The following is a 25,846-nucleotide window of genomic DNA, read 5'->3' as shown; positions in this document are numbered from 1 at the left end:
CACTATACCTATATGGTGGCGACATTGGCGGGTGGCGAAGCGAGGCACAAACAAAACAAACGGGCAGGTGGTGACTGCGTGGCTATACTCATTGCAGTAATCAGTGTAGTGTAATGAATTAAACTAAGGACACTGCGTATCACTGTGAAGGAAGACACTATGTAGATTACTAAAGTGTTTATTACTTTGATCCATAGATATTATTTGAAATTTACGTCCACTCAAGTGTAAAAGCAACCACTCCCAGAACTGGCTGAACACATTCCTGGCCGCTTCAGGTGAGTTATCGTCCTTCCCATGTTAAAAAATATCACTAAAAAATCACTATTTAGTAAACATGCAGTTCAGTACTTCCATTTCTCTTAATCTCCTTAACCAGTGCAGTAAAGCCTTGAAGACTTGGTGGTGAAGGCAGATACAATTTCTTACAGTATTTATTTATTTATTTATTTATTTATTATTATTATTTTTTTTTGGAAGAGGCCATTAATCCTTTTCATCCAGCTTTGTACTTCGGGGTCTGTACCTGATACAAACACTAACCTGGGGAGGAGCTTCGGTCTCATTACAGAAAAAAAAAAAAAAATCAACCCTTTTAGTTAACATTTAAAAGTGCAGGAAATACAATACTAATATTATTCCAGCTCATCTTCAGAGTGAAGAAATCCAATATATAAATAAATCAGAGATTAATAATAATGATAATAAGGACAATAATAATAACAATTTTGGTTCTCAAATAGGGGTGTCAGTCATGACAAGCCCTCTGTCAAGGAAAATTAATTCCGTCCTTAGTGACATCATTGTTATGAAAGTTCTAGGTTAACTCACCTGGTTGGCTACCCTATTTATCCCATAAGATGGCAATAGGAGTGCAATGCAGAGATACATAAGGGTAGGAGGTATGCCTGTCAACATAATTCAGCTACAAGATTGAGAGCAATATGAATGACTGAGTTGTGCACCATATGCAGGGTATTGTTGTGAATGAGTATGAGACCAGTGAATACAGTAAAATCTCTCTTATCCGGCATCAACGGGACAGCCGAGATGCCGGATACTTGAATAGAAGTGAAATTATGTCCACAATCACCACCCTACACTCACGCATCTTACCATAACAAAGATCAGCTGATCTTAATCAGCAGCTGATCTGATCAGCTGCTTAAGTGTAAGCACAACACGCTTCCTCTTTTCTACAACTTTAGGCATGATGAAGGCATCAGGTGATAAACAGTGCACACGCGGGACTGAGTCACTGAGTAAACACAGTGCAGTGGGCCGCGGATGGCGCAAAGCAGTGCGCTCTGGTAGCGAGGGGACAAAGTATGCCTTGCGCGGGAATTTTAATCAATTTTATGAGTACACATTGATTTTTTATTGATTTTAAGGCTCGGGGAAAAATGTGCCGGATACTCGAATGCCGGATGAGAGGGATTTTACTGTACTACTTTAGATTTCTATTTTTCATGCTAGGCGGTAAGAAGTAGACTGGTAAGTAAACACATTTGAGAATGAAGGAGTTTATACTGTATAGAGATGTGTCTTGGTCAGGGTTGGTGATGGGGATTTAGTCTGTAAATTGGTAAAGGAGTGGATCGAGAATAGAATGTAAGGCTGACTTGGATGAGGGAATAGATTATAATGCATTGACTTCATTGGATAAGGAATTCCACAGACTAACACACCTTACTGAGAAAAGTCTTATCTGAGACTGAAGAGACCTGTGAGTGTGAAGGATCTTAAGTCTTCTGAACTATTCTTCAAAGATTTTTGAAGATGAGATATGCCAGAGATTGGCATGGCTTTAGTAATCTGGGGTGTAGACTATCTGGCCCCATACTAGTTGTAGGATCAAGTGTAGCTAGACTATTGGACTTGTTAGAAAAGGTAACATTTATATTGTCAAGTACTTCACAGAAAGTCCGGTGAGGGGAAGGATTAGGTAAATTATCTTTGAATGTCAGTGCATAACTGTTGATAAAATTTTCAGCCGACCATTGACCCATCTGGATGCATTAGAGATTCCATAAAAGGAGCTCCTACTTTTTTATTTTGTATATTCTGATAGAAAACTTTTGGGTTACCTTTAAGTTTGTTGACAACTGACTTTTCTAAAGATATCTGGGAATAAGTTATATAATTTCTAAAATGTTGATTGATACTTTTATATGGTCCAGATGCATTCTTGAGACTGTCAACTGTAAAATCTACTATTCTTTGAAAGCTGCCATGCTTTCATTCTCTCTTTCTTAAGAGTGGCAGGAGGATTAAAGGACTGAGAATTGGGCTTGGTACTGAGTGGCTGAAGTTTCTGTCTGAGGAGTGAGAATTTCTAGCAATTTGGTTAACATAGCATCCACTGAGAGATGACAAAACTCATAGTCAGTTCTGGATAGATGATCATTCATAATGCCATATTTTTAGTTTAGTTCAGGCTGTTTTGTTAGGGTATCCATTATCTTCATCAAGAATATCAAATGTGAAATAATAGTTGAAAAAGATAAGGACATGTCCACACCTGGGAAAGGGACACAAGGACCATACGTTGCCTATGCTATCCACTTCTCTTGATAGAATTAGGTCAAGGGTGTTACCTGAAGGTATGAAACTGCACTGTAGGTGGTGGATTAATTGTTAGGAAGGTAGTCAAGCTCGCTACCATTGTTGCCACCATGTTTACAATTTCACAGAATTTTTTTCAGTCTGAAGAAGTTGTTAGTGCTTGTTGCTGAGCTTCTTCAGTGGGACTCAGTACAGATATAAGCAATAGCATCTCCACCAAACTGTTTAATCCCATTGACTAGGTCCTCAGACAGGCCTAGACACATACCAGTTAGACAGAACCAGTTGCTTCAACAATCACACCCAATAGAGTCATCACTCACCAGTTGACTACAAATAGCACAGTGGGAATTTGTACAAGTGTTAGTGAGATTAGTAGCAGGAAAATCCCTATCTGTTGTATCTTAGTGATAAATCAAACAGTTGATTCATTGCATCATTTAGGAAAGCCATTTTTGGCAGCTTCTCCAGGATGGTTCCACACACTTCATAGTCACCATCTAGGTGTGAGTCTCTTTTGGAGGATCATCAAAAGATTTTGAGAGTATTACTTGCATAATTTCATTCTCACTTGCACTGAAGCAATTTTTCTGCCATAACTTTATCCAACATATTCCTCTTAGGTATACCATATATCTCCCCTAAGGCAAACCTTTGTCACACTTTTGTCCTTGCTGCAAAAAGCTCTCTAATTAAGTGCCCATGTGTACTGTGTATGTGTACACTGAATTTTATGGTGAATTTTATTCCTGTTCTGCTTTGCTAAGTTGGTATTTTGACAGTCTTCTGAGGCAATACATACTTTTAACCATACTTGATTTTATCACCCACAAGCTTGATCAAAACTGACAAGCAGTTTGACTGTTCTTTATTAGTTATACTAAGTCATTAGCATGATCCAGGATATGTAAGATATATTAGGTGCATGATGATGGCATAACAATAATCTGTGTCTGGATATGTTGTCATACATAATATTATGTAGTGTCATGCACCATAGACATGAATGAGGAGGTCCTTATACTGAAGAGCTCTGTTCCCATTAATTATTTTGTATAGCAATAATTTTGTTTAATCAGTCAACTGTTCAGATTTGCAGTAGTATTTTGGTGAGCCACTTGAGAGTGCTATAGATGAAAATTTATGCTTAATTGTTGTTCCTTATTAAATTAATTTTATTTCTTTTTCTTTTCATTTATACTTATTTACTTGTTACTTTTTACATTTGAGGGAGGCAGACCAAGTGGATAAAAGCTAGGAAGATAAAGCTCACTAAATTACCACGCCCTAAAAAGTAAAGCATAGAAGGAATTCCTTATCAGAGGCCTGTTTAGTTCTGGAGATATCTTAATAATACTTCTTTATTAAAAAAAATTCAAGACATAGGAGTGTGTGAAAAACAAACAGGCCGAGGTCCAGGATTTACCTGAGAAAAGAATGAGAAAGTGAAAATATGTACTGTTCAGCTCTTGCATTAGTGAGATGAGCAGAATAATGGTGAGAATAAGTAGAAAGTCTTATATAGTGAAGTTACAAGAGGAATGGAAGGATGTATTTTGTAAGTTTAGAAGAGTAGTGCCCAAGGAAATAATGGTAGAAGATAGCAAGAGATGTAGTGTAGTGGTAAAATTATGAGAAATTGAAAGTAATTAGCTATAGATGGGGAGTTGATGAGGTGAAAACCCTTTTACTCTACCATGTGTATAGGTGTATAAGTGGAGCTTCTGTATATGAGAGCTGTACTTTATACAAGGATGGATGAGGCTCCTATTATATTTATTTTGCTAAATTATTTTGTTATATTGGGTTTAGTCAATCATGTTATTTTCATCATTGACCACAAAACTACCTACCCCTGAAAAACAGTTACATTAAAAATGTAAATGCATCTGCTTCATTGGTATAATTTATGAAAACTAAAAAGCATAACCTTTCAGAGAAAGGTAATTTAATTCATGCAACAGCTGTAAATAACTGCGTGGGAATATGTATATTTTCCTTTCTGCTAGGTATGTATTAACAAATTGCTGCCGCCATGCAAGGGGTAAGAGGAATTCCATGATATCTTCATCAAAACAGTGTTCTTTAAATGGTGTGCTTCTGCCATGGAGTGATCTAAATGTTATAAGAAATATCCAGGAGTTGCCTTTGAAGAGCAAATTCAGAACATGTAACTATTAAGATACATTATCATTAGCTGCCATGAATCACTTTAGCAGCTAAGACATGATATAGAACACTAGTGAATTATAGAAAATGTATGATGTAATATGTATTGCATTCATATGAATTAGTTTACCTTCCTACAGCATGTAATTATATATTCAGATCAGTGGAGTAAAATATTTAAAATTTTCCATTAGGAAATTGAGAAATAAAATTGATTAATAATAATAAAAAAATAATTATTATATATAAATGATTTTATTTAAAACATACCAAAAAACCTTGATTTTTATCCTCCAAAAGTTATTACATATTTGTTCCTTTCAGCAGGATTTGAAAAAAAAATCAACATTTCTAGTTAAAATTCAGCAGTGGCTAGCTGCTGACATTTACTAAATATGTCAGATTTTTATTAACCTCTTACCATATTGTATTCATTGTCTCCTTTGAAACAAGATCATAAAGCAAATTTAAGGCATTTTTTTATTTACACACCTGCCTTTTTTTTTTCTTTTGTTGCCCTTGGCCAGTGTCCTTCCTACATAAAAAAAAATAAATAAGTACAAATACTCTTAATTATATTGCACCTGATAAATTTGTGTTGTGTATGTTGAAATGCAATTTCATTGTTGCATGTGTACTTGAAAATCTCTTACCATTTCATATTTGAAAGGCAGTTTATGATTGTGTAGTAATTATATGCTTGTGTTCTTTCTTCTTGGATTCTGTACTTTATTACATTTTGTTTCATATTACAGCACATTCATGTTCTAATTTTTTGGCTTTAGGAACTATGCTTACACTTTCATTGTGTGAAATATCTCAGAAGAATGGGGGTGTGTGGAATTTTGTTCAGACTATTACAGGCTGCTGGTGTTATAATCATCTGAAAATTATGTTTTCCCTTCAGTGTTGCCTTAACTTCAGAGTCATCCTGAAGATGGCATCCACTTCACCAGAACAAACTCCTCAGACAGATTCTGCACAAGAGGCGATTCTGCAACTAACACCAGAGATTTGCACTGACAACAATGAGCAGTCATCTCCACTAGAGGAAAAAGCATCATATGTGGATGAAGGGGATGACAGTAATAAGTTGGCAATGGAGGTTAGTAATTTTATTTTCTATAATAGATAATTGAACTATACTTACACACTGAATGATCCTGCAGTGTGATTCACGCCTTCAAACACTGCTGGTCAGGTACCAAGTCAATTATTAGTATAATCTAGTATTCTATCTAACATCAGAATCTTTTATATGTGAATGATTATTCGATATTTCCTTACTGCCTGCTGGTGTGATATATATATATATATATATATATATATATATATATATATATATATATATATATATATATATATATATATATATATATATATATATATATATATATATATATATATATATATATATATATATTAAGAAAGAACACATTAAAAGCCTTCAGGGAAATGTCAGCTGTTCATGTTATATTTCAGTCTAAAACTACATCTGTGTGTTACAGTTTTGATATCCAAGATAAAATTTGAGAATTTTTATGTTTTATGTTATTTTTATTAAGTTAAAAGTTACTTTCAGATCCTTTCCCTTGAATGAAGTTATGATTGTATGAAATGTTATGTTTCACAGTCTTGAGGCCAACATGCAACACTACCTTGCCTTCCCTCGTGACACAAAAGAACGTCATGGTGACTGTCTTGAGCCAGTCTCCCAATGTTAACACATTTTTTACTGGATTCTCCCATCATATGGAGGCAATGTGGCATTGCATTTCCAGCTTACACTTTTTTCTCTTGAATCTGTATCTTACATGTGAATGTGAGAAGTGAGATTATTATAGTGATCATTATCTATTTGTTTAAAAATTCACCTACAACTGGCCAGCATCCAAGTATGTGAAGCAGCACTATAAATTAAGGAGAATAAAAGAATCCATTTCTTTTACATATCCATGATTTTCCCCTTTTTCAGAGTTTAGTAAATCCTCCATTACCAGATGAACTAGGAGAGGCAGAATGTGCAATACTACGTGGAGATGCAATTGGCTCCACGACCTACACACATCGCTGGGTCCTTCATACTCTCCTTACCATTACAGAGGTTTGTTGGCACAGGAGTGTCTTTGATCATCTTAGAGATATATCTAACTTTTGATCAACTTTTTGTTGATCTCTTACCAGAAATTCTTGAGTTTTTTGCTTGTTCCTGTATAGAGATTAGATCACCCAAAAAGATGTTTCAAACATTTTGTAGCTAAATCACATGATTGGAACAAGTATTCTCTTGTTTTTTGTGGAATAACAACATTTTCAGGGACTCCCTTTCCTTGACTTTGCTCAATTCATTGTGCTTATGGTTGTTTCTGACATGGGCATGCATTCCCCATGCTTTGTCATATTCTAAACCAAGAAAGCTCAGAAACAATAATGCTTGTTTTGCTTTGTAAAAGGCATATTCTTTCATTTTCAGGTTCAAGATCTTATAATGTTTATCATGATTATGGTCTATTATTTCATTAATTTTGATTAACTGTTTTCTTGGAATGCTTGTTTGTATATCATTAACATTAGTGTTTTCTGTTTAACATATACTACTCATTGTGTTAGGAGTGGTAGATCAAGTAAACATACATTAACAGAGAACATTTAATAGTTATCTGAGCAGCTAGGGTGTAGTTGTATTAGTTTAAATGGATCTGAAAATGTTACATTAGCATTTGTTGAATGATTTGGCATATTTGTTAATCACACAAATATTTCATCCATCTTCATATAATTAAATGAATATTTGCATCTCTCTCTCTCTCTCTCTCTCTCTCTCTCTCTCTCTCTCTCTCTCTCTCTCTCTCTCTCTCTCTCTCTCTCTCTCTCTCTCTCTCTCTCTCTCTCTCTCTCTCTCTCTCTCTCTCTCTCTCTCTCTCTCTCTCTCTCTCTCTCTCTCTCTCTCTCTCTCTCTCTCTCTCTCTCTTCCCTTGAGAACTACCATCCTAGGGGATGCTGCCAACAGAAATCTCCATTCATTCCTGTTTTTACATTTCTTCCTACATACTCTAATTCTCTCATTTTACTTTCTTTCCTTCTTTTAGGTACTCTAGTACTTAGTTCTCTCATTTCAGTGGTGATTCCTCTTGTGCCCGTCACATTTTTATCATACATGTAAACACCCTTAATCATCTGCTATTCTCTGTCTGTGGCCAGACTACTTTAAGGTGCTGTGTGTGACACTTTCAATCATTCCACATTTTATTCTTATAACTTTTCTTGATATGCCAGATCTATTATTATACAGTGTCATTAGTTTTTTTTCATCATTTCCTCATGTCACAGGTTTTTCTGAATTCATTTTTGATTGCTTTTATATAAGTCTTTTGTGCCATACCCAAGTTTCACATGTATATGGGATTGTTAAGCAATTATATTTCACATTTTTTTCCCCTCAATACTTTCGTCACATGAGTATATCCTTGAGATTCAACCACTTTTCTCCTTGAACATCTTTTTCTTGGCTCACCATGCTTCCATACTTTCATAGAATTATAAGATAAACTATTGAGGAATTCATTGCATACCTCAAACATCTGTTGAAGTCTTTCATCTGCAGCCCTGTAGTCACTCAGTTCATTTTACTTATACCAATGGGTCATCATTTGCTTAACTTTAGAGCAGCATTCCTTTCTCTCTTCATTTTTCCTCTACATTTTGTAAGATTATGGGAGATCATCTGAAAAATTAAATTGGCTGTCGTTTGAGGAGAATTCCTCTTATTTTGTATACTGTGGATTGACATTGCTTTTACTGGTAATTTTCTTCTGTTTACCTTATATAGATCTGTCTTAAGAAAATGGTCTGTTAAGACTTCACTTCTGTTATACTTTTGGTGGATTTGATCTTTTTATAAATGTATATAACTGAAATTGCAGGCCTTACCACAATATCTGACCACTGGTGATAGATGTGTGAAGATTGATCATAAAATGACTGGTGGGGATGAAGAAGCTGATACAGAGCATACAGAAAAGCAGGTAATGTTCAGATGATGAATTGATAGTGAAAGATTTACTCCGTATATGTTAATTGCATTTTGATGCTGTGATCTTATTAGATATAAACTTATTTAAAACTCATCCTTACCCAACAGCATAGCAGCCTTAGTACTAGCAATGTTATAGAGCTGGAGGAGGATGTTGAAAATGCAGCTTGCCAGTTGTGGGACATGACTGCTGAGCCGGATGTGGTGTCCCATCTCCTGAATCTGGATGTGGTGGATATTCTGCAGCTGGCCAAAGAGATCATCACACTTTCTCGAGCACCTCGTCTTACTGTAAGTAAACATAATTACTGTCTGTCCATTTGTATTTGATTATTTATCTGTCTGCCTATCTATCTATCAATTTATTTATCTGTTCATGCACCTACTTATCAGTCTATCTGTTTTTGTTCACTATCCAACTTACCTACAAAAATAAAGGCATCTTTTTGGAGTTAGTTACCTTTATGCAGTTCCTTGGAATTTTGTATTTCCTGTTCCTAGCAGTATGATTTGTCTAACCTGTGGAATCAGATAATCAGACTGTCTCATCAGTTTCTTAGCTAGTGAGGGCCTCATTGCTTTTTTGGTGGCCATCAAAAGAGAGTAAATGAGGACTGCTCAGTTCCCAGTATTGATCCCAGCAGGATTATAGAGCTGTTATCTTTTGTTGATATATTTCTTTCACCAAATATTAATCCTTAAACTGTTGTGATCACTTGTATATAATCATGAATTTTCATGACAAATATTTTGAATTTTCATGGCGCACTTCCTTTCATGTGTGTTCTGGTGATCACTGGTTAGAAACAAAGCCATCTTGATGTTGAGGCCTGGGTTTGAGGTTCTATGATGTTGCACCTTGAGTTGGCATCCCTGACTTCCTCGCTCCCCTCTCTACTCTCAGTTTGTATGTCATTACAGTGATGATTGCCCATTATCATTCCTTCTTCAACTACATCCTCTTCCTTTACCTGGAGAGAGAGAGAGAGAGAGAGAGAGAGAGAGAGAGAGAGAGAGAGAGAGAGAGAGAGAGAGAGAGAGAGAGAGAGAGAGAGATACAATACTTAATGCTGAAAAGGAAAATAAAAAACGTAGCAGAATCTTTGTCTGGTTTGATTTTTTTTCAAGTAAATGCTGCTGAAGCTTAATACTACCTTTTTTTTTTCATGTAGGAAGAACACTGGCCAAGGGCAACAAAAATCCAATAAAAAAAATGCCCTCTGAAATGCCAGTCCCATAAAAGGGTCAAAGCAGTAGTCAAAATTTGATGGATAGGTGTCTTGAAACCTCCCTCTTGAAGGAATTCAAGTCATAGGAAGGTGGAAATACAGAAGCAGGCAGGGAGTTCCAGAGTTTACCAGAGAAAGGGATGAATGATTGAGAATACTGGTTAACTCGTGTGTTAGAGAGGTGGACAGAATAGGGGTGAGAGAAAGAAAAAAGTCTTGTGCAGCGAGGCCGCAGGAGGAGGGGAGGCATGCAGTTAGGAAGATCAGAAGAGCAATTAGCATGAAAATAGCAGTAGAAGACAGCTAGAAATGCAACATTGCAGTGGTGAGAGAGAGGATGAAGACAGTCAGTTAGAGGAGAGGAGTTGATGAGATGAAAAGCCTTTGATTCCACCCTATCTAGAAGAGCAGCATGAGTGGAACCCCCCAGACATGTGAAGCATACTCCATACATGGACGGATAAGGCCCTTGTACAGAGTTAGCAACCTTGGGGGGTGAAAAAAACTGGCGGAGATGTCTCAGAACACCTAACTTCATAGAAGCTGTTTTTGCTAGAGATGAAATGTGAAGTTCCCAGTTCAGATTATAAGTAAAGGACAGACCAAGGATGTTCAGTGTAGAAGAGGGGGACAGTTGAGTGTCATTGAAGAAGAGGGGATAGTTGTCTGGAAGGTTGTGTCGAGCTGATAGATGGAGGAATTGAGTTTTTGAGGCATTGAACAATACCAAGTTTGCTCTGCCCCAATCAGAAATTTTAGAAAGATCAGAAGTCAAGCATTCTGTGGCTTCCTTGCATGAAATGTTTACCTCCTGAAGGGTTGGACATCTATGAAAAGACGTGGAAAAGTGCAGGGTGGTATCATCAGCGTAGGAGTGGATAGGACAAGAAGTTTGGTTTAGAAGATCATTAATGAATAATAAGAGAGTGGGTGACAGGACAGAACCCTGAGGAACACCACTGTTAATAGATTTAGGAGAAGAACAGTGACTGTCAACCACAGCAGCAATAGAACGGTCAGAAAGGAAACTTGAGATGAAGTTACAGAGAGAAGGATAGAAGCTGTAGGAGGGTAGTTTGGAAATCAATGCTTTGTGCCAGACTGTATCAAAAGCTTTTGATATGTCCAAGGCAACAGCAAAAGTTTCACCAAAATCTCTAAAAGAGGATGACCAAGATTCAGTAAGGAATGCCAGAAGATCACCAGTAGAGCGGCCTTGATGGAACTCATACTGGCGATCAGATAGAAGGTTGTTGAGGATAGATTCAAAAACTTTAGATAGGCAAGAAATTAAAGCAATAGGGTGGTAGTTTGAGGGATTAGAACGGTCACCCTTTTTAGGAACAGGCTGAATGTAGGCAAACTTCCAGCAAGAAGGAAAGGTAGATGTTGACAGACAGAGCTGAAAGAGTTTGACTAGGCAAGGTGCAAGCACAGAGGCACAATTTTGGAGAACAATAGGAGGGACCCCATCAGGTCCATAACCCTTCCGAGGGTTTAGACCAGCAAGGGCATAGAAAACATCATTGCAAAGAATTTTAATAGGTAGCATGAAGTAGTCAGAGGATGGAGGAGAGGGAGGAACAAGCCCAGAATCGTCCAAGGTAGAGTTTTTAGCAAAGGTGTGAGCGAAGAGTTCAGCTTTAGAAATAGATGTGATAGCAGTGGTGCTAAATGGTTGAAATAAAGGAGGGAAAGAAGAAGCAAAGTAATTGGAGATATTTTTGGCTAGATGCCAGAAGTCACGAGGGGAGTTAGATCTTGAAAGGTTTTGACACTTTCTGTTAATGAAGGAGTTTTGGCTAGTTGGAGAACAGACTTGGCATGGTTCCGGGCAGAAATATAAAGTGCATGAAATTCTGGTGATGGAAGACTTAAGTACTTTTTGTGGGCCACCTCTCTATCATGTATAGCATGAGAACAAGCTGTGTTAAACCAAGGTTTGGAAGGTTTAGGTCGAGAAAAAGAGTGAGGAATGTACACCTCCGTGCCAGACACTATCACCTCTGTTATGCGCTCAGCACACAAAGACGGGTTTCTGACATGGAAGCAGTAGTCATTCCAAGGAAAATCAGCAAAATACCTCCTCAGGTCCCCCCAACTAGCAGAGGCAAAATGCCAAAGGCACCTTCGCTTAGGGGAATCCTGAGGAGGGATTGGAGTGATAGGACAAGATACAGATATGAGATTGTGATCGGAGGAGCCCAACGGAGAAGAAATGGTGACAGCATAAGCAGAAGGATTAGAGGTCAGGAAAAGGTCAAGAATGTTGTGCATATCTCCAAGACAGTAAGGAATACGAGTAGGGTGTTGCACCAGTTGCTCTAGGTGGTGGAGGATAGCAAAGTTGAAAGCTAGTTCACCAGGATAGTCAGTGAAGGGAGAGGAAAGCCAAAGCTGGTGGTGAACATTGAAGTCTCCAAGAATGGAGATCTCTGCAAAAGGGAAGAGGGTCAGAATGTGCTCCACTTTGGAAGTTAAGTAGTCAAAGAATTTCTTATAGTCAGAGGAGTTAGGTGAGAGGTATACAGCACAGATAAATTTAGTTTGAGAGTAATTCTGTAGTCGTAGCCAGATGGTGGAAAACTTGGAAGATTCAAGAGCGTGGGCACGAGAGCAGGTTGTCATTGCGCACATAAACGCAACATCTTGCTTTGGATCGAAAATGAGGATAGAGAAAGTAGGAGGGAACAGAAAAGGGGCTACTGTCAGTTGCCTCAGACTCCTGAGTTTCAGTGAGGAAAAGAAGATAAGGTTTAGAAGAGGAGAGGTGGTGTTCTACAGATTGAAAATTAGATCTTAGACCGTGAATGCTGCAGAAGTTAATGAAGAAAAAGTTGAGGGGGGGTGTCAAGACACTTAGGGTCGTCGACAGAAAGGCAGTCCGACCTGGGGACATTTATGGTCCCCTCCCCAGATGTGGACTCCGAGGCTGGTGTAGGAGTCGCTATGATAATTTTGACATTTTTGAGTGAAGGGTGTATGTGTTATTAGGTGCTTGTAGTTTTGTGTGGAGGAAGAGAGTTGTCTTTAGAGGGCAGGGTGACTGCCCCCTTGTGTTGTGAGACACAAAGGAGAATGTTCAGTGAGGTCACAGCTGGGTTTAATGATGAGTTCACAGCACCCCTGAACAATGCTTTAGACCTCACTGGGAGTAATTATCGTTTCGGCAGGTGTCTACTGACTCCTCCTTACTTCAGTGGGTTCATGTGCACAACAAATATCATACCCATGCTTTGTCATCCGTAAAGAGCAGTTGACTCACTCCTTCCTTCACCCTCTGCTGTTACCAGACGCATTCCTCTCCCATCATTCTAGCGTTAACTTTCCTCACCACGCTATCCATATAGATGTTAAACAGCCATGGTTACATTATACAAAAAATAACATTACATAAGGAATAACAAATTGAATTTCATTGTCTTCCTGAGTATGTATCAAAGCCAATGTTTTGGTCTCAATTGGCTTCTGGCTAGTTATCTTCTCTTACTTTTATACTTTGAGATTGCTTCCTTTCTGAACTGAAATTAGTGCTTCTTGATGATTACAATAGTATTGCAAGAGGATATATGAAGCAGTTGAAGGATTACTCACAGCAGTGCATAACTGCATCTAAATATTGTTGCAATAATTTTGAAATATTGCAACATATTTTACTAACTAAATGGCCTACCAGCAGATCCTTTTCATGTTTTGTATTCGTTCTTAACACTTTCTTATCCTTTTCTCCTAAATATGTTTTGTGTTGCTTTAATTGAGTATCATATCATCAACTATCATCAGTAGTAGCAACAGTAGCATTTCAGAAAATCCATAATCACACATTATTCCCTCTTAGGAAGTTGTGGTTGGTGTAGTTGCCAACTTGTGCTGTCAGGCTGAGGGTTGTGAGAAGGTTATTGCGAGTGAATCCCTTCTTCCTTCCTGCTTGGCCATCCTGCACTCAACAGATGATGTTCCTACCCTGGTGGAGGCCTTCCGTCTCTTGAAGCTCCTGCTTTGGCACACCACCTATAGAGTACCCATGGAGAAGCGCTGCCAGTATCCTTTGGTCACTGCACTCAAGAACCATGAGTCTATGAAGGAGGCTTTAGTCTTCTTGCTCAAAAATAGTCTAAGTGGTTGGTAAACTTAAAAAAGAATTTTTTTTTGATCTAATGTAAAATGTTGTACATGTTGTATGAGCATAAAATATCCCTAAGTGTTTAGTTATTGTTAATAACTATTTAAAAGTTTTGCTTTTCAGTGCTGAACTTTTAATACCCACTATTGCAGATATGTGCAATAAGTCTCACATTTGGCATGTTCAGATTTGGCAAATTTGTACTTTGAAACCCTGATCCACTCTCCCCTGTATGTTATTTGGTATCATATTCTTCCATTTAGTGATTACTGTGGAGCCTCGGTTGACAAATGTAATGAATTCCTGAAGCCTGTTTATGATCCAAAATGTTCATAAACTGAAATTGTTTTCTCCAAGTGTAAAATGGATTAGTCTGTTCCTGGATCCCAGCTGATTGCTTTATAACAATACTTCGTACACAAGTTCATACACAAAACCAGTAAGAAAATGAATGTAACACAAAAAAGATAAACACAATATTAAACAAAATATAGGCAAAAACTTAGCTAATTTGATATCACCATACATAATTTAATTTTACCTTTGAAAATTTACTAAAAACACAATTTAATTCAGTAAAGAGCATGGTTAGGTTAGGTAAATATAAAATCTGATGATGACCTTTAACAATCAAAATTAGAAATTCAGTTTTTCTTTTTTTTCTTTTTCTTTTTTCAGACAGCCTTTTGAATGCTGTATTTGAGTTTCTAGAGGCTCTTCTATACCTTTGGCTTCCCGCTGACCAGTACTATATGGCTGCACACTACTCTGAATCAGGTGAGTTGGACTGTGTCTAGTGAAAACAGCACTTTTAGGCATCAGTAGCATTATATTTTTAAGATAAAGATAAATCTATCATGTTTGATTTGATCAATTCAGTTTTATTTTATTTTATTATGAGGGAATCACTTTAATAAGTTATAAAAAGTGAACAAAAATAGGGATATTATTTCTAAAATACAGCTTTGAAGAGGGCATCAGTCTCAGTTTGGTTTACAGTCATTTGGTACTGAGGTGGATGATTGTATGGTCATAAGGGTCTCAAGTCATGTGATCAAGACAGAAAGGTTTGATTCCAAAAATGCCTCAGGAAGTTTGGGTCTCTGGTCACTTGATACATGAGGTGAAGTGTATGGACAGGAGCAAGTAGGAACTCCTGTTATTGCTATTTCTTTGGTATTCTAATCAAAGCAAAACTATGATTTTGACAGGTCTGATTGAAGGGGTAGTTTTGGTTATGAAACACTTTCTGAAGCAGTGGGAGAAGAATGGGGGGCAAGAGAACCCGCTTGCTGTCCACCGTGGAGTGCTTATTCTCTACAGCTTTGTGGCCACACCAGCAGTGCAGACAATAAGTTAATATATTTGCTGAGATATTGCACACATTGCAGAATTCCAACAACTCTTGATAAAAATGTCATAAAGCAAAATGCAAAAGGCAAAGAACTTTTAAAAGTTCAGGAAAGAATATGTGAAATAATTCTTATCCATAATTTTTGTTTGCAGGTAGCTTTGATCAGTATGAGTCACTGCTTGAACCAGTCTTGGCTAGGTATGTGGAACACATGGCCAAAGTGGAAAAAGTGGAGGAGTTGTATGAAGAGGAGAGAGCAGAAAGGCTAGTGTATGCACTAGGCTTATATGAACTGTTAGTGCCAACCATGCGCCAACCCAGCATACTTCTGCATATAGGCAAGCTGTTGGCCCTCACACATGGAGGCAGCTATCATTATATTGCTGTCCCAGTCAAGGTAAGACATTAAATATAATTTCCTATTTGTTGTTTTAAATCTGTCACTGCAGTTACATGCATGAAAGATTATCATCATCATCATCATCATCATATTGATATATGTGTCAGCCTTGTTATATGTGTCAGCCTTGTTCACCTTATAGTAGCTCATCAGACTGGTTAGATCTTTAGTAGACTTGCTATACAAACTTAGGTTCCTCTGGTTGTTTATTTATTTTTTCCTGCACTGTACCTTTTCATTGCATCTGTAGTAGAAAAGCTTTATCTTAACATGCACTTGTGCTTAAAGTTATTGTCATTATGTAATCATTATGATTGGCTGCAGCAGAAAACTGTTACAAGTAATTTTGGTGATGTATATTTTACTTTCAAAAACTGGATTCCCATTGTCCATATGGACTAAGTGGCCTGCTTGTGTTTTTCATTCAGTAGTAGTAAGGTCGTGCAAGTGATTTCCTTGTGATTGTCATGGTTAGAGATAGCAGGACTTTTTTTTTTTTTTTTTTTTTTTTTTTTTTTTTTTTTTTTTGACAAGCAGGTTCACCACAAATTCATTCTCTTGTAAGTTCTATAAAAAGAAATGAGAACATTTTGTTCATTCTATATTGGTGTGCATCCATGGTATACTTACAGTTTTATCTTGAGATAGGAATTTGGACAAACATTAGGTATTTCAAATCATGGGATCGAAATACACAGGATATATTAATCTATTGTATATTGTAATGTATGTGATTCTCTATAACCTCTGCTTGTTTATCCCTTCCTTGGAGCAAGCTTCTATGCTGGAGGATATGATTACTAGCCTTCTGTTTCTGCAAGAAGAAGGACTACTGCATGAAAGGAGACAAACCTCACAATTATCTCTCTCTGCCCCCAGGACTCAAACTTATGAACCCTTGGTCTTGTGGCAAGTGTGGTATCCACTATGTTACAAGGTCATATATATTGTAATCAGTGTGGTTTATTTAGGATTTATTGTCCTTATGCAAAACATTATCCTGGGAAAAAGACTGACAACAAGCCTACCTTTCTGTAAAAGGGTGGATCAGCCCATGGTCCCACTTTCATTAGATGCACCTTTTTATATCATTTTGTAGGTAAGGTCAACAAAAGGTATCAGTACAGTTGCTAACTGTATTTTTAATCTTTTTTCCTTAAGTTATTTTTAAAATCTTGTATATGTTACTGTAAAAAAATAGTTATAAATTTTGTTTTGCTCTTAACTTGTGCTTGGGTTTATGCAGAGGCTTTATTTAATTTCCATTATTTATGGGTGGCAATATCCATTACTACAGTATTACATACAGTGAGCATGAGGTAAAAGTTCTTGGTCCTTTTCTTTTATGTAAAAAATGCTAGTGATACTTTGAGATTGTGATCATTTCATGAGCATTTCACTCATGCACTCAGTGTATGAGTATTCCCTGTGGTGTGCGTGCACACACACACACACACACACAGCAGTTTTGTTAGAACATTCTTCTCATTTTTCAAGCTGCCAGCAATGAGGACCAAGTAATTTTAATTACTTCCAGTGAGGTCTGAAGTACTGGATCAAGGGGTGCTGTGAACTCATCATTAAACCCACCTGTGATCACATTGAACATTTCCCTTTCTGTCTCACAACACAAGGGAGCATTCACAGCCTGCCCTCTAAATGCAACTCTCTTCCTTCACATAAAACTACATGCACCTAATTACACACACACCTTTCACTCAAAATCCTAAATTAGTATAGCGACTCCTACACCTGCCTCAGTGTCCCCGTCTGGGGAGGGGACCACAAATATCCCCAGGTTGGACTGCTCTTCTGGTATCGACCCAAAGTGTCTTGACACCCTCCTCAACTTTTTCTTCATTAACTTCTGCAACATTCATGGCCTTAGATTTAATTTTCATTCTTTAGAACACCACCTCTCCTCTACTAAACCTCATCTTCTTTTCCTCACCAAAACACAGGTGTCTGAGACAACTGACAGTAGCCCCTTCTCTGTTCCCTCTTACTTCCTCTATTCTCATTTTCAATTCAAAGTTGGATGTTGAACCTATGTGTGCAATGACTTAACTTGCTCTTGTGCCCACACTCTTGAATCTTCCAAATTCTCTACCATCTGGCTACAGCTACAAAGTCACTCTCAAACTAAAATTGTCTTTGCTGTATACCTCTCACCTAACTACTCTGACTATCAAAAACTCTTTCACTACTTAAGTTCCAAACTGGAGCACATCCTGACTCTCTTCCCTTTTGCAGAGATCTCCATTCTTGGAGACTTCAGTGTTCACCACCAGCTTTGGCTTTCCTCTCCCTTCACTGACCATTATGGTGAACTAGCTTTTAACTTTGCTATATTCCACGACCTAGAGCAATTGGTGCAACACCCTACTAATTTTTCTGACCATCTTGACTTTTTCCTTGCCTCTAATCCTTCTGCTTATGTTGTCACCCTATTCTCTGTTGGGCTCCTCCAATCACCTCATATCTGTATCTTGTCCTGTCGCTCCAATCCCTCCTCAGGATCCCCCAAAGTGGAGGTTCCTCTGGTGCTTTGCCTTTGCTAATTTTGGGGACCTGAGGAGGTATTATGCTGATTTTCCATGGAACAACTACTGCTTCTCTGTCAGAGACCTGTCTCTGTGTGCTGAGTGCATAACAGAGGTGATAGTGTCTGGCATGGAGGTGTACATTCCTCACTCTTTCTCTCACCCTAAACCTTCTAAACCTGCCATACATGATAGAGAGGTGGTCCACAAAAGATACTTAAGCCATCCATTACCATAATCTCATGCAATTTATATTCCTGCCTGGAATCATGCCAAGTCTGTTCTCCAACTAGCCAAACACTCCTTCATTAATAAAAAGTATCAAAATCTTTCAAAATCTAACTCCCCTCATGACTTCTGGCATCTAGCCAAAACCCATTTCCCACCTTTTTTTTCAACCAGATGGCACCACTGCCATCTCATCCGTCTCTAAAGCTGAACTCTTCACTCAAACCTTTGCTAAAAACTCTACCTTGGATAATTCAGGGCTTGTTGCTCCCTTTTCTCCACCTTCCAATTACTAAATGCTACCCAATAAGATCCTTCACAGTGCTGTTTTCCATGCCTTCGCTGGCCTTATCCCTTGGAAGGCTTATGGATCTGACGGGGTCCCTCCTGTTGTTCTCTGAAATTGTGCCTCCATGCTTGCACCTTGCCTAGTCAAACTCTTCCAACTCTGTCTATCAACATCTACCTTTCCTTTTTGCTAGAAGTTTGGCTACATTCAGCCTGTTCCTAAGATGGGTAACCGCTCTAATCCCTCAAACTACTGTCCTTTTGCTTTAATTTCCTGCCTTTATAGTTTTTTAATCTCTCCTCAACAGGAAGACTGTTAAACATCTATCACTTCATAATCTTCTATCTGATTGCCAGTATAGGTTCCATCAAGGCCACTCTATTGGTGATCTGGCTTTCCTTAAATGAGTCTTGGTCATCCTCTTTTAGTGATTGTGGTGAAATTTTTGCTGTTGCCTTAGACATATCAAAAGCTTTTGATAGAGTCTGGCACAAAGCTTCGATCCTTCTCTCAGTAACTTCATGTCAAGTTTCCTCTCTGACTTCTATTGCTACTGTGGTATATGGTCACTGTTCTTCTAAGTCTCTTTCTATTATTCATCAATGATATTCTAAATCAAATTTCATGTTATATCCACTACTATGCTGATGATACCACCCTGCACTTTTCCATGTCTTTGTAGATGTCCAACCCTTCAGGTAGTAAACAGTTCACGCAGGGAAGCCACAGAATGCCTGACTTCTGATCTCTAAAATTTCTGATTGGGGCAGAGCAAACTTAGTAATGTTCAATGGCTCAAAAAACTCAATTCCTCCATCTATCAGCTTGACCCAATCTTCCAGATAATTATCCCCTCTTCTTCAATGACACTCATCTCTAGCTAAATCAGCTTCTATGAAGTTAGGTGTTCTGAGTTGTCTTCGCCAGTTTTTCTTACCTACCCCCCACAACTGCTAACTCTGTACAGGGTTCTATCCATCCATATATGAAGTATGCTTCACATATATGGGGGCATTCCACTCATATCATGTTTTTTAGACAGGGTGGAACCAAAAGCTTTTCATCTTATCAACTCTTCTCCTCTGACCGTCCTCAGCCTCACTCTCATCGCCACAGTGTTGCATCTCTTGCTATCTTCTAGTGCTATTTTCATGCTAACTGCTCTTATCTTGCTAAATGCATGCTTCCCCTTCTCTTGCGGTCTCACTGCACAAGACTTTTTTCTCTCATCTCTATCCTGTTTACCTCACTAATGCAAGAGATTAACCTGTACTCTCAATCATTTATCCCTTTCTCTGGTAAACTCTGGAACTCCCTGCCTGCTTCTGTATTTTCTCCTTCCTATGACTTGAACTCTTTCAAGAGGGAGGTTTCAAGACACTCATCCTCCATTATTTGTTTTTTCTCCTTGGAATTCTCTATGGGAACTGGCATTAAGTGGGTCTTTTTTCACAATATTTTGTTGCCCTTGGCCAGTGGCCATGAATAAAAAATGAATAAATAAAATGATAATTGTATTTATCAGGGCACTTCAGTTTTTAAGTATATTGATTATACATGTGTACCATATCTGTTAAAGATTTCACTATAACTACAAAAATTCATTGTAAGCATAACTCTTGTTGGATTTTAGATATTTCCCTCTGACCTCACCTTTATTTTTATTTCCTCAGGATGATCAAGAGCTGCACAAAAAAGAGAGATTAAGGAATAGATCTGGAAAAAGACACCGGAGACTGAGCAGTAGGAGCAAAAGGCACAGTCATTCTTCAGAGGAAATGGATGTAGACACTGATTGCCCTTCAGTAGTACAGGCAGAGAAGGAGACTGCTACAGTCACTAAGCAGGAAAGAGAGAGAGTTTCAAAGAGGGAAAAAGAAGAAAAGGATAAAGGAAGTAGAATTAGCAATCTTACAGACTCACCAGTAAGTACTAGTAATGTTAACAGAGAAGAGAAAAATATAATTCCTAGAATTAGACAAAGTTATGGAGAGAAAGATGCAAAAAGCATATCAGACACATTAAAAGAAAGTTTAGCTGATTACTGTGTGCGTGTTATGAAGTGCTGCCCAGACTTAGATGCTGTGTTGACCGTTGTGAATGAGTGTCATGTGAATGAGGTGGAGCTTTTCTTCCAGGCTGTTAGGGTGCAAGAACCTGCACTGGTTGGTCAGCTTCAGGAACAGATACTGGACTCTGGCACACACAATCGGTTAGTGACAATATTGTCAGACATGTATGCTTGATAGTACCATTGAAGGATAGAATAACAGTGACTTGGTGTGTATTCACACCATGAGACATGTAGAGGAATCTTGGTTATCTGGTATTTTATCATTTACATTGTTCTGGCAGCTACAGCTTATTGGAGGAAAAGTATTTCAAAGGAAGATATTACTTGGGCTCATGAGAGAGAGAGAGAGAGAGAGAATTGTTTTGAAGATGTCTCCCTTCTCTTCCCTTAAGAGAGTTCAAATTGTAGGAAAACAGAAACAAAATCAGGCAGAGTTCCAGAGTTTACCTTTCTAAGGAGTGTTAGTGAGTGGGAGAGCAAATGGAAGGTCTTGTGTCATGAGGCCAAGGGAAGGCAGAAATGCAGTTAGCAAGTTTAGAAGAGCAGTAACCATAAAAATAACATTATAACTCTAGAGGAGGAAGTAATAAGATGCATCACATTACATGGAGGTTGTTTCACCCAGAGATATGTGGAATTTTCAGTTTTAGTTTTAAATTTTAGTAAAGGACAACTGAAAGATATTCAGGATTGAAGAGGGAAACAATTGAGCTTTATTGAAGAAAGAATAGTTGTCTTGAATGTTATGTTTTGTAGTTAAGGAGAGGAGGAAGTTTTATAGGCATTGAACAATACAACCTTAGCTGTGCATCCATTTAGAACCATAGGAAGATTAGATGCAATGTAGTGTTTCTTACATTTTTTATTTTTTGCAGACTTAGTCATTTGGTAAATGGTGTTGAGAAATGCAGGCTAGAATTATTGGTATAAGAGTGGATGGAGGAAAGTTTGAGATGATTTAGGAATAATGAGAAGAGTGAATGTTAAGATAGAATCCTGTGGAGCACCATTCTTAAAAGGTTGAAAAAGGAATACAGACCTTACAGTGCTGCAGCAATAAAGCTGTAATACATTCGTTACTCCTCACCAGAGATATGTCATCCAGAATAAGACACAGTTGCATTGCTGTTCTATCCATTGCTGATCATCTGTATGATTGATCTTGTGTGCCAAACAGTTGATCCTCAGTGACAGTACAAAATAGTATCATATATCAAGTTCAGTTTTCCATGGGTGTCAGATAACTTCAATATATGTAGCAGAGTTTCTCAAATGTTGCTTTGTAATATAAAATGTTACATAATGTCCTTTATGTAAAAAAATTAATGTACTTTTTTAAATGTTAACAGTGAGAATGTAGGTTTTTATAGATTATATGTAAAATAATATAAGAATAGAGATGATAAATTAAGACAGTCTGAATTTTACCTTTACTTTTGTACATGTTACTGACGAAAAAAAGAAATTTTAAAGATATTATTATTATTTTATTTATTTATTTATTTAATTTTTTATTTTTTTTAGTTTCATGGTCAATATTTAGTTTTGGTTATTAATTACATTAATGTAAACCAAAATTAATTTTTCATCCAATGGGGCTAACCTCTTAACACTACAGGACATCAAGGCTCTCAGGGACTAACTTCTTAACACTGCAGAACATCTAGGTCCTGCAGTACACAGACTCTGTGTGGCATTAACCTTCAGGGCATTAATCTTGCAGGGCATTAATGTTGCTAACCCCTTCTTTACCATAAGAAACTTATGATGTAAACAAGGTGTTCACCAGCAGTATCACAGCTGCTATGGTCAGCATGCCTCACTTGCTGACAAGAATGTTTGCTGAAGAAACACTACTTATTTCACTGTCCTCCACCTCTTTTTTTTAGAGTCATATTAAAGTCATACTAATCTGGAGTCTTTTAACAACTTCTTATGATTTCATAGCTGTAGTCATCTTCATCACTACTAAGGGAAGAGAGGCCATCATCTCCAACAAGCATTCATCCAAATTTCAGAAAGACCACTGAAAAATGTGAAGATATTAGTAGGGAATTGATACCCAATTGTTTTTGCCACTTTAGACACCTTTGAAGTTCTGCATCTCTACTTCTGCCTGTTTCCTTGAGATACTACAAGTTTATATATGAAGAAATAGCTCTTATTGTGGATTTGTTGAAAGTATGAGTCTCTGATGCCTTGTATTAAAGTATTTATAACCTCACAAGAAATCAGCTGGCCTCCCTTCTGGTGTAATTATTCTCCAATGGAAAGCTAGTGATGGCATAAAAAAAAATTCATTTAGGATCAGCAGACTTGTTATACATCTGCAAGTTTGTCAGCTTAGGAGTTGTAAGAGCAACTTCCTCATCTGTAAACTTCTGGAATTCCAAGTTGCTAGCCAGAAATAGAATTGCTGAATTCTAAAGGCAGTAAAAAGGGGCAGAAACTATGTGATTTGAGCAAACAGCACCTGGTGTTCTCACGTTATCTGGTGAGTAGACTATGTACTGAAAATCTAATTACTTTCATGGAATGTGCAGGAGACAGGATGGTTGCCTTAAGTATGATGATTAATTTCCACTAAAGAAGTGGTGGCCATCCAAAATAAATCCACACACATTTTGTACATAGGTTTTCTTGCTTGTCTTCTAGGTAAAGGTATTTTCAAAATCAAATTTACAGAATGTAATCCTCAATCTTCACTACTCCACAGCTCAATCCTTCATCCACTTTTTAATTCCATTTTACTTATCAATTTTTGACATAAGTACGTCATGCTTTTTCCAGAAAGTACATATTTATAGTGTTTCATTCAAGATGTAATGTTTTACTGGGTTATGCATGTTTTACCATTACCTCATTCTCTCTCTCTCTCTCTCTCTCTCTCTCTCTCTCTCTCTCTCTCTCTCTCTCTCTCTCTCTCTCTCTCTCTCTCTCTCTCTCTCTCTCCATATATATATATATATATATATATATATATATATATATATATATATATATATATATATATATATATATATATATATATAAGCAAGCTAGATTCTGAGCACTATTTCAGTAACTAACCACATCCATGACATTATTCTAGTTAAAAAAAATGCAGAATACAGTAAAACATTATCCCTGGCTGTTACAAGCTTGAGTTCAACTATGTATGGTAGAGTATTGATTTTACCAGAAAATAAGTCTGAAGAGGAATATGAAGAGAACTTGCATATTAAAAGACAAAATGTGCAATACTGTACAAATTGCCAATTCAGAATAGAAAATTTGTACAAATCCAGATTATGAAAAAAAATAATAAAATAAATAAATAAAAAAATAATAAATGGAGAATGAGATTGAGTTGTTTTTTTAACAAAATGTTTTAAACATCTATTTTCACCATAAAAAAAAAAATATTGTAAGCACTGCATTCTAGCATAGATACAAATTGAAATCTAAAGTTTTATCAGTCATAAAACAAAAACTTGAAGAATGCTGAAGGGAATAATGTTTGGCATAGCATGGAGATATAAGAAGAAAGCATTACCAATGAGGGAGCAAACCATCAATAAAGAAATCTTGATTATAGTTAAAAAAAAGAATCATGCATGGAACAAAATATAATAGATGGATATACAACAACAGTATGTTGTTGTACAGAGATGGACAACAACAGTATGGCAAGTTATGTATGGGAAAGAAAGATAGAGCAGAAAACTAGACAGAGAGATCATACATATTTTGCTGAAATGGCCTGGTGTAAACACAGTCAATAGGATTAGTGAAGGACATTGGAGAGGCTTTTTAGGAAGGGAATTTTAGAAGCTGATGTTGCTGACAGTTTGTGCATCTTCTATGTGCAATCTGCTTTGTGTTGAATGCATTATGTATTTCGTGATAAGATTTCATCAAGCTTCACACAAAAGATGTGTGTGATGAGTGTATAGAAAAAGGTGATGTCAATGAAAAGTTTTTTAAAGTTATCAGTGTATTATAGATCTGTGCTGAGTATGGTCTTGTTGAGAAGACTTAGTGGTGATAAGTTTAAGTGTGACTGTCACTCTTTTACACATGAATGTGTCTTTGAACATATAGTGGAATTGGAATTGCTCATGGAGAGAGGAACCCAAAATATACTACTGAACAATGTATGAAGTAAAGCCATTATAATGCCACTACTTGAAGGTAAGCTGTGTGCTCTTTGATGTTGTCTGTTCACTATATTCTACAACTTGTACAATATAGTTTAGTTTTTCTAATAACTGGTAAGTAATTGTCATAATTGTGTGCATAATATTTATTATTTACTAAACATAGGCTATGAACAAATGAACAAATCAACTTACAAAATTCATTATATACAATCATATTTCACCCAATAAAACAGTTTTCTGAACCTTTCATGCACAACTACCTAATTTTGTGCCTGATGAAGTTAAGTTTAATGTTGCTCTGTGTTGACGATTCTTACAGATATAAGGCTGTATTGTGTTGAATAAATTTCTTTTTATATTTTACACATTCATGCAGATGCAAATTTTGGTTGTGAAATTCATGTTCAATGAGGACCTTCAGTGTATCATGTTTATTTATAATATGCTACATTTAAATTTAACAAAAAATAAATTCTAACAGAATGCATTTTTCATATATATCCATAGTAACAAGGATTTACAACTAGGTCTCTTCAAAGTGTATTCAGCTATACATATTTTTCTCAGAAACTAATTGGAGCTGAGGGGTGAAAGTGGGACTAAATGTAGTAATAGACCTTACTGCATATGGCCAATCTTTCATAGCCTTACTAGGGCAGCCAGTATGTGTGATTGTACAATATAATAATGTTTTACT

The 25,846-nt window shown here is 37.0% G+C and overlaps 1 protein-coding gene across 4 annotated transcripts; it reads left to right on the top strand.

Moving 5' to 3' along the window:
* The first annotated feature begins 14 nt into the window (after window positions 1–14).
* On the top strand, window positions 15–24,351 carry LOC135110928 (uncharacterized). Of its 4 annotated transcripts, none has more exons than XR_010273497.1 (11): window positions 15–278; window positions 5,642–5,839; window positions 6,710–6,838; window positions 8,658–8,759; window positions 8,876–9,058; window positions 13,835–14,117; window positions 14,798–14,896; window positions 15,331–15,474; window positions 15,626–15,870; window positions 16,753–16,972; window positions 20,607–20,825. XR_010273497.1 is itself a non-coding variant. In XM_064023613.1 (11 exons), the coding sequence occupies exons 2-11, from the start codon at window positions 5,672–5,674 to the stop codon at window positions 21,177–21,179; spliced, it is 1,713 nt and encodes a 570-aa protein (XP_063879683.1). In that variant the 5' UTR covers window positions 15–278; window positions 5,642–5,671; the 3' UTR covers window positions 21,180–24,351. The 4 variants fall into 4 exon arrangements, 3 of the variants coding, with proteins under 3 accessions (XP_063879683.1, XP_063879682.1, XP_063879681.1); XM_064023613.1 differs by lacking the exon at window positions 16,753–16,972 and adding an exon at window positions 21,072–24,351 and having other exon boundaries at window positions 20,607–20,858; XM_064023612.1 differs by lacking the exon at window positions 16,753–16,972 and having other exon boundaries at window positions 5,659–5,839; window positions 20,607–24,351.
* Window positions 24,352–25,846: the final 1,495 nt, after the last annotated feature.

Source organism: Scylla paramamosain, chromosome 21 (assembly GCF_035594125.1).
Source record: "Scylla paramamosain isolate STU-SP2022 chromosome 21, ASM3559412v1, whole genome shotgun sequence".
NCBI classification, from domain to species: domain Eukaryota; kingdom Metazoa; phylum Arthropoda; class Malacostraca; order Decapoda; family Portunidae; genus Scylla; species Scylla paramamosain.
Note: the sequence above shows the minus strand (reverse complement) of the source record. Positions and strands in the feature narration are given on the sequence as shown.

What these genes read in the sequence shown, in the direction of transcription:
- LOC135110928 (XM_064023612.1), top strand. Translation starts at nt 5,672, where the DNA reads ATGGCATCCACTTCACCAGAACAAACTCCTCAGACAGATTCTGCACAA. An exon ending in GTAATAAGTTGGCAATGGAG is followed by an intron (nt 5,840 to 6,709) that starts GTTAGTAATTTT and finishes CCCCTTTTTCAG; the next exon opens with AGTTTAGTAAATCCTCCATT. An exon ending in CAGAGCATACAGAAAAGCAG is followed by an intron (nt 8,760 to 8,875) that starts GTAATGTTCAGA and finishes CTTACCCAACAG; the next exon opens with CATAGCAGCCTTAGTACTAG.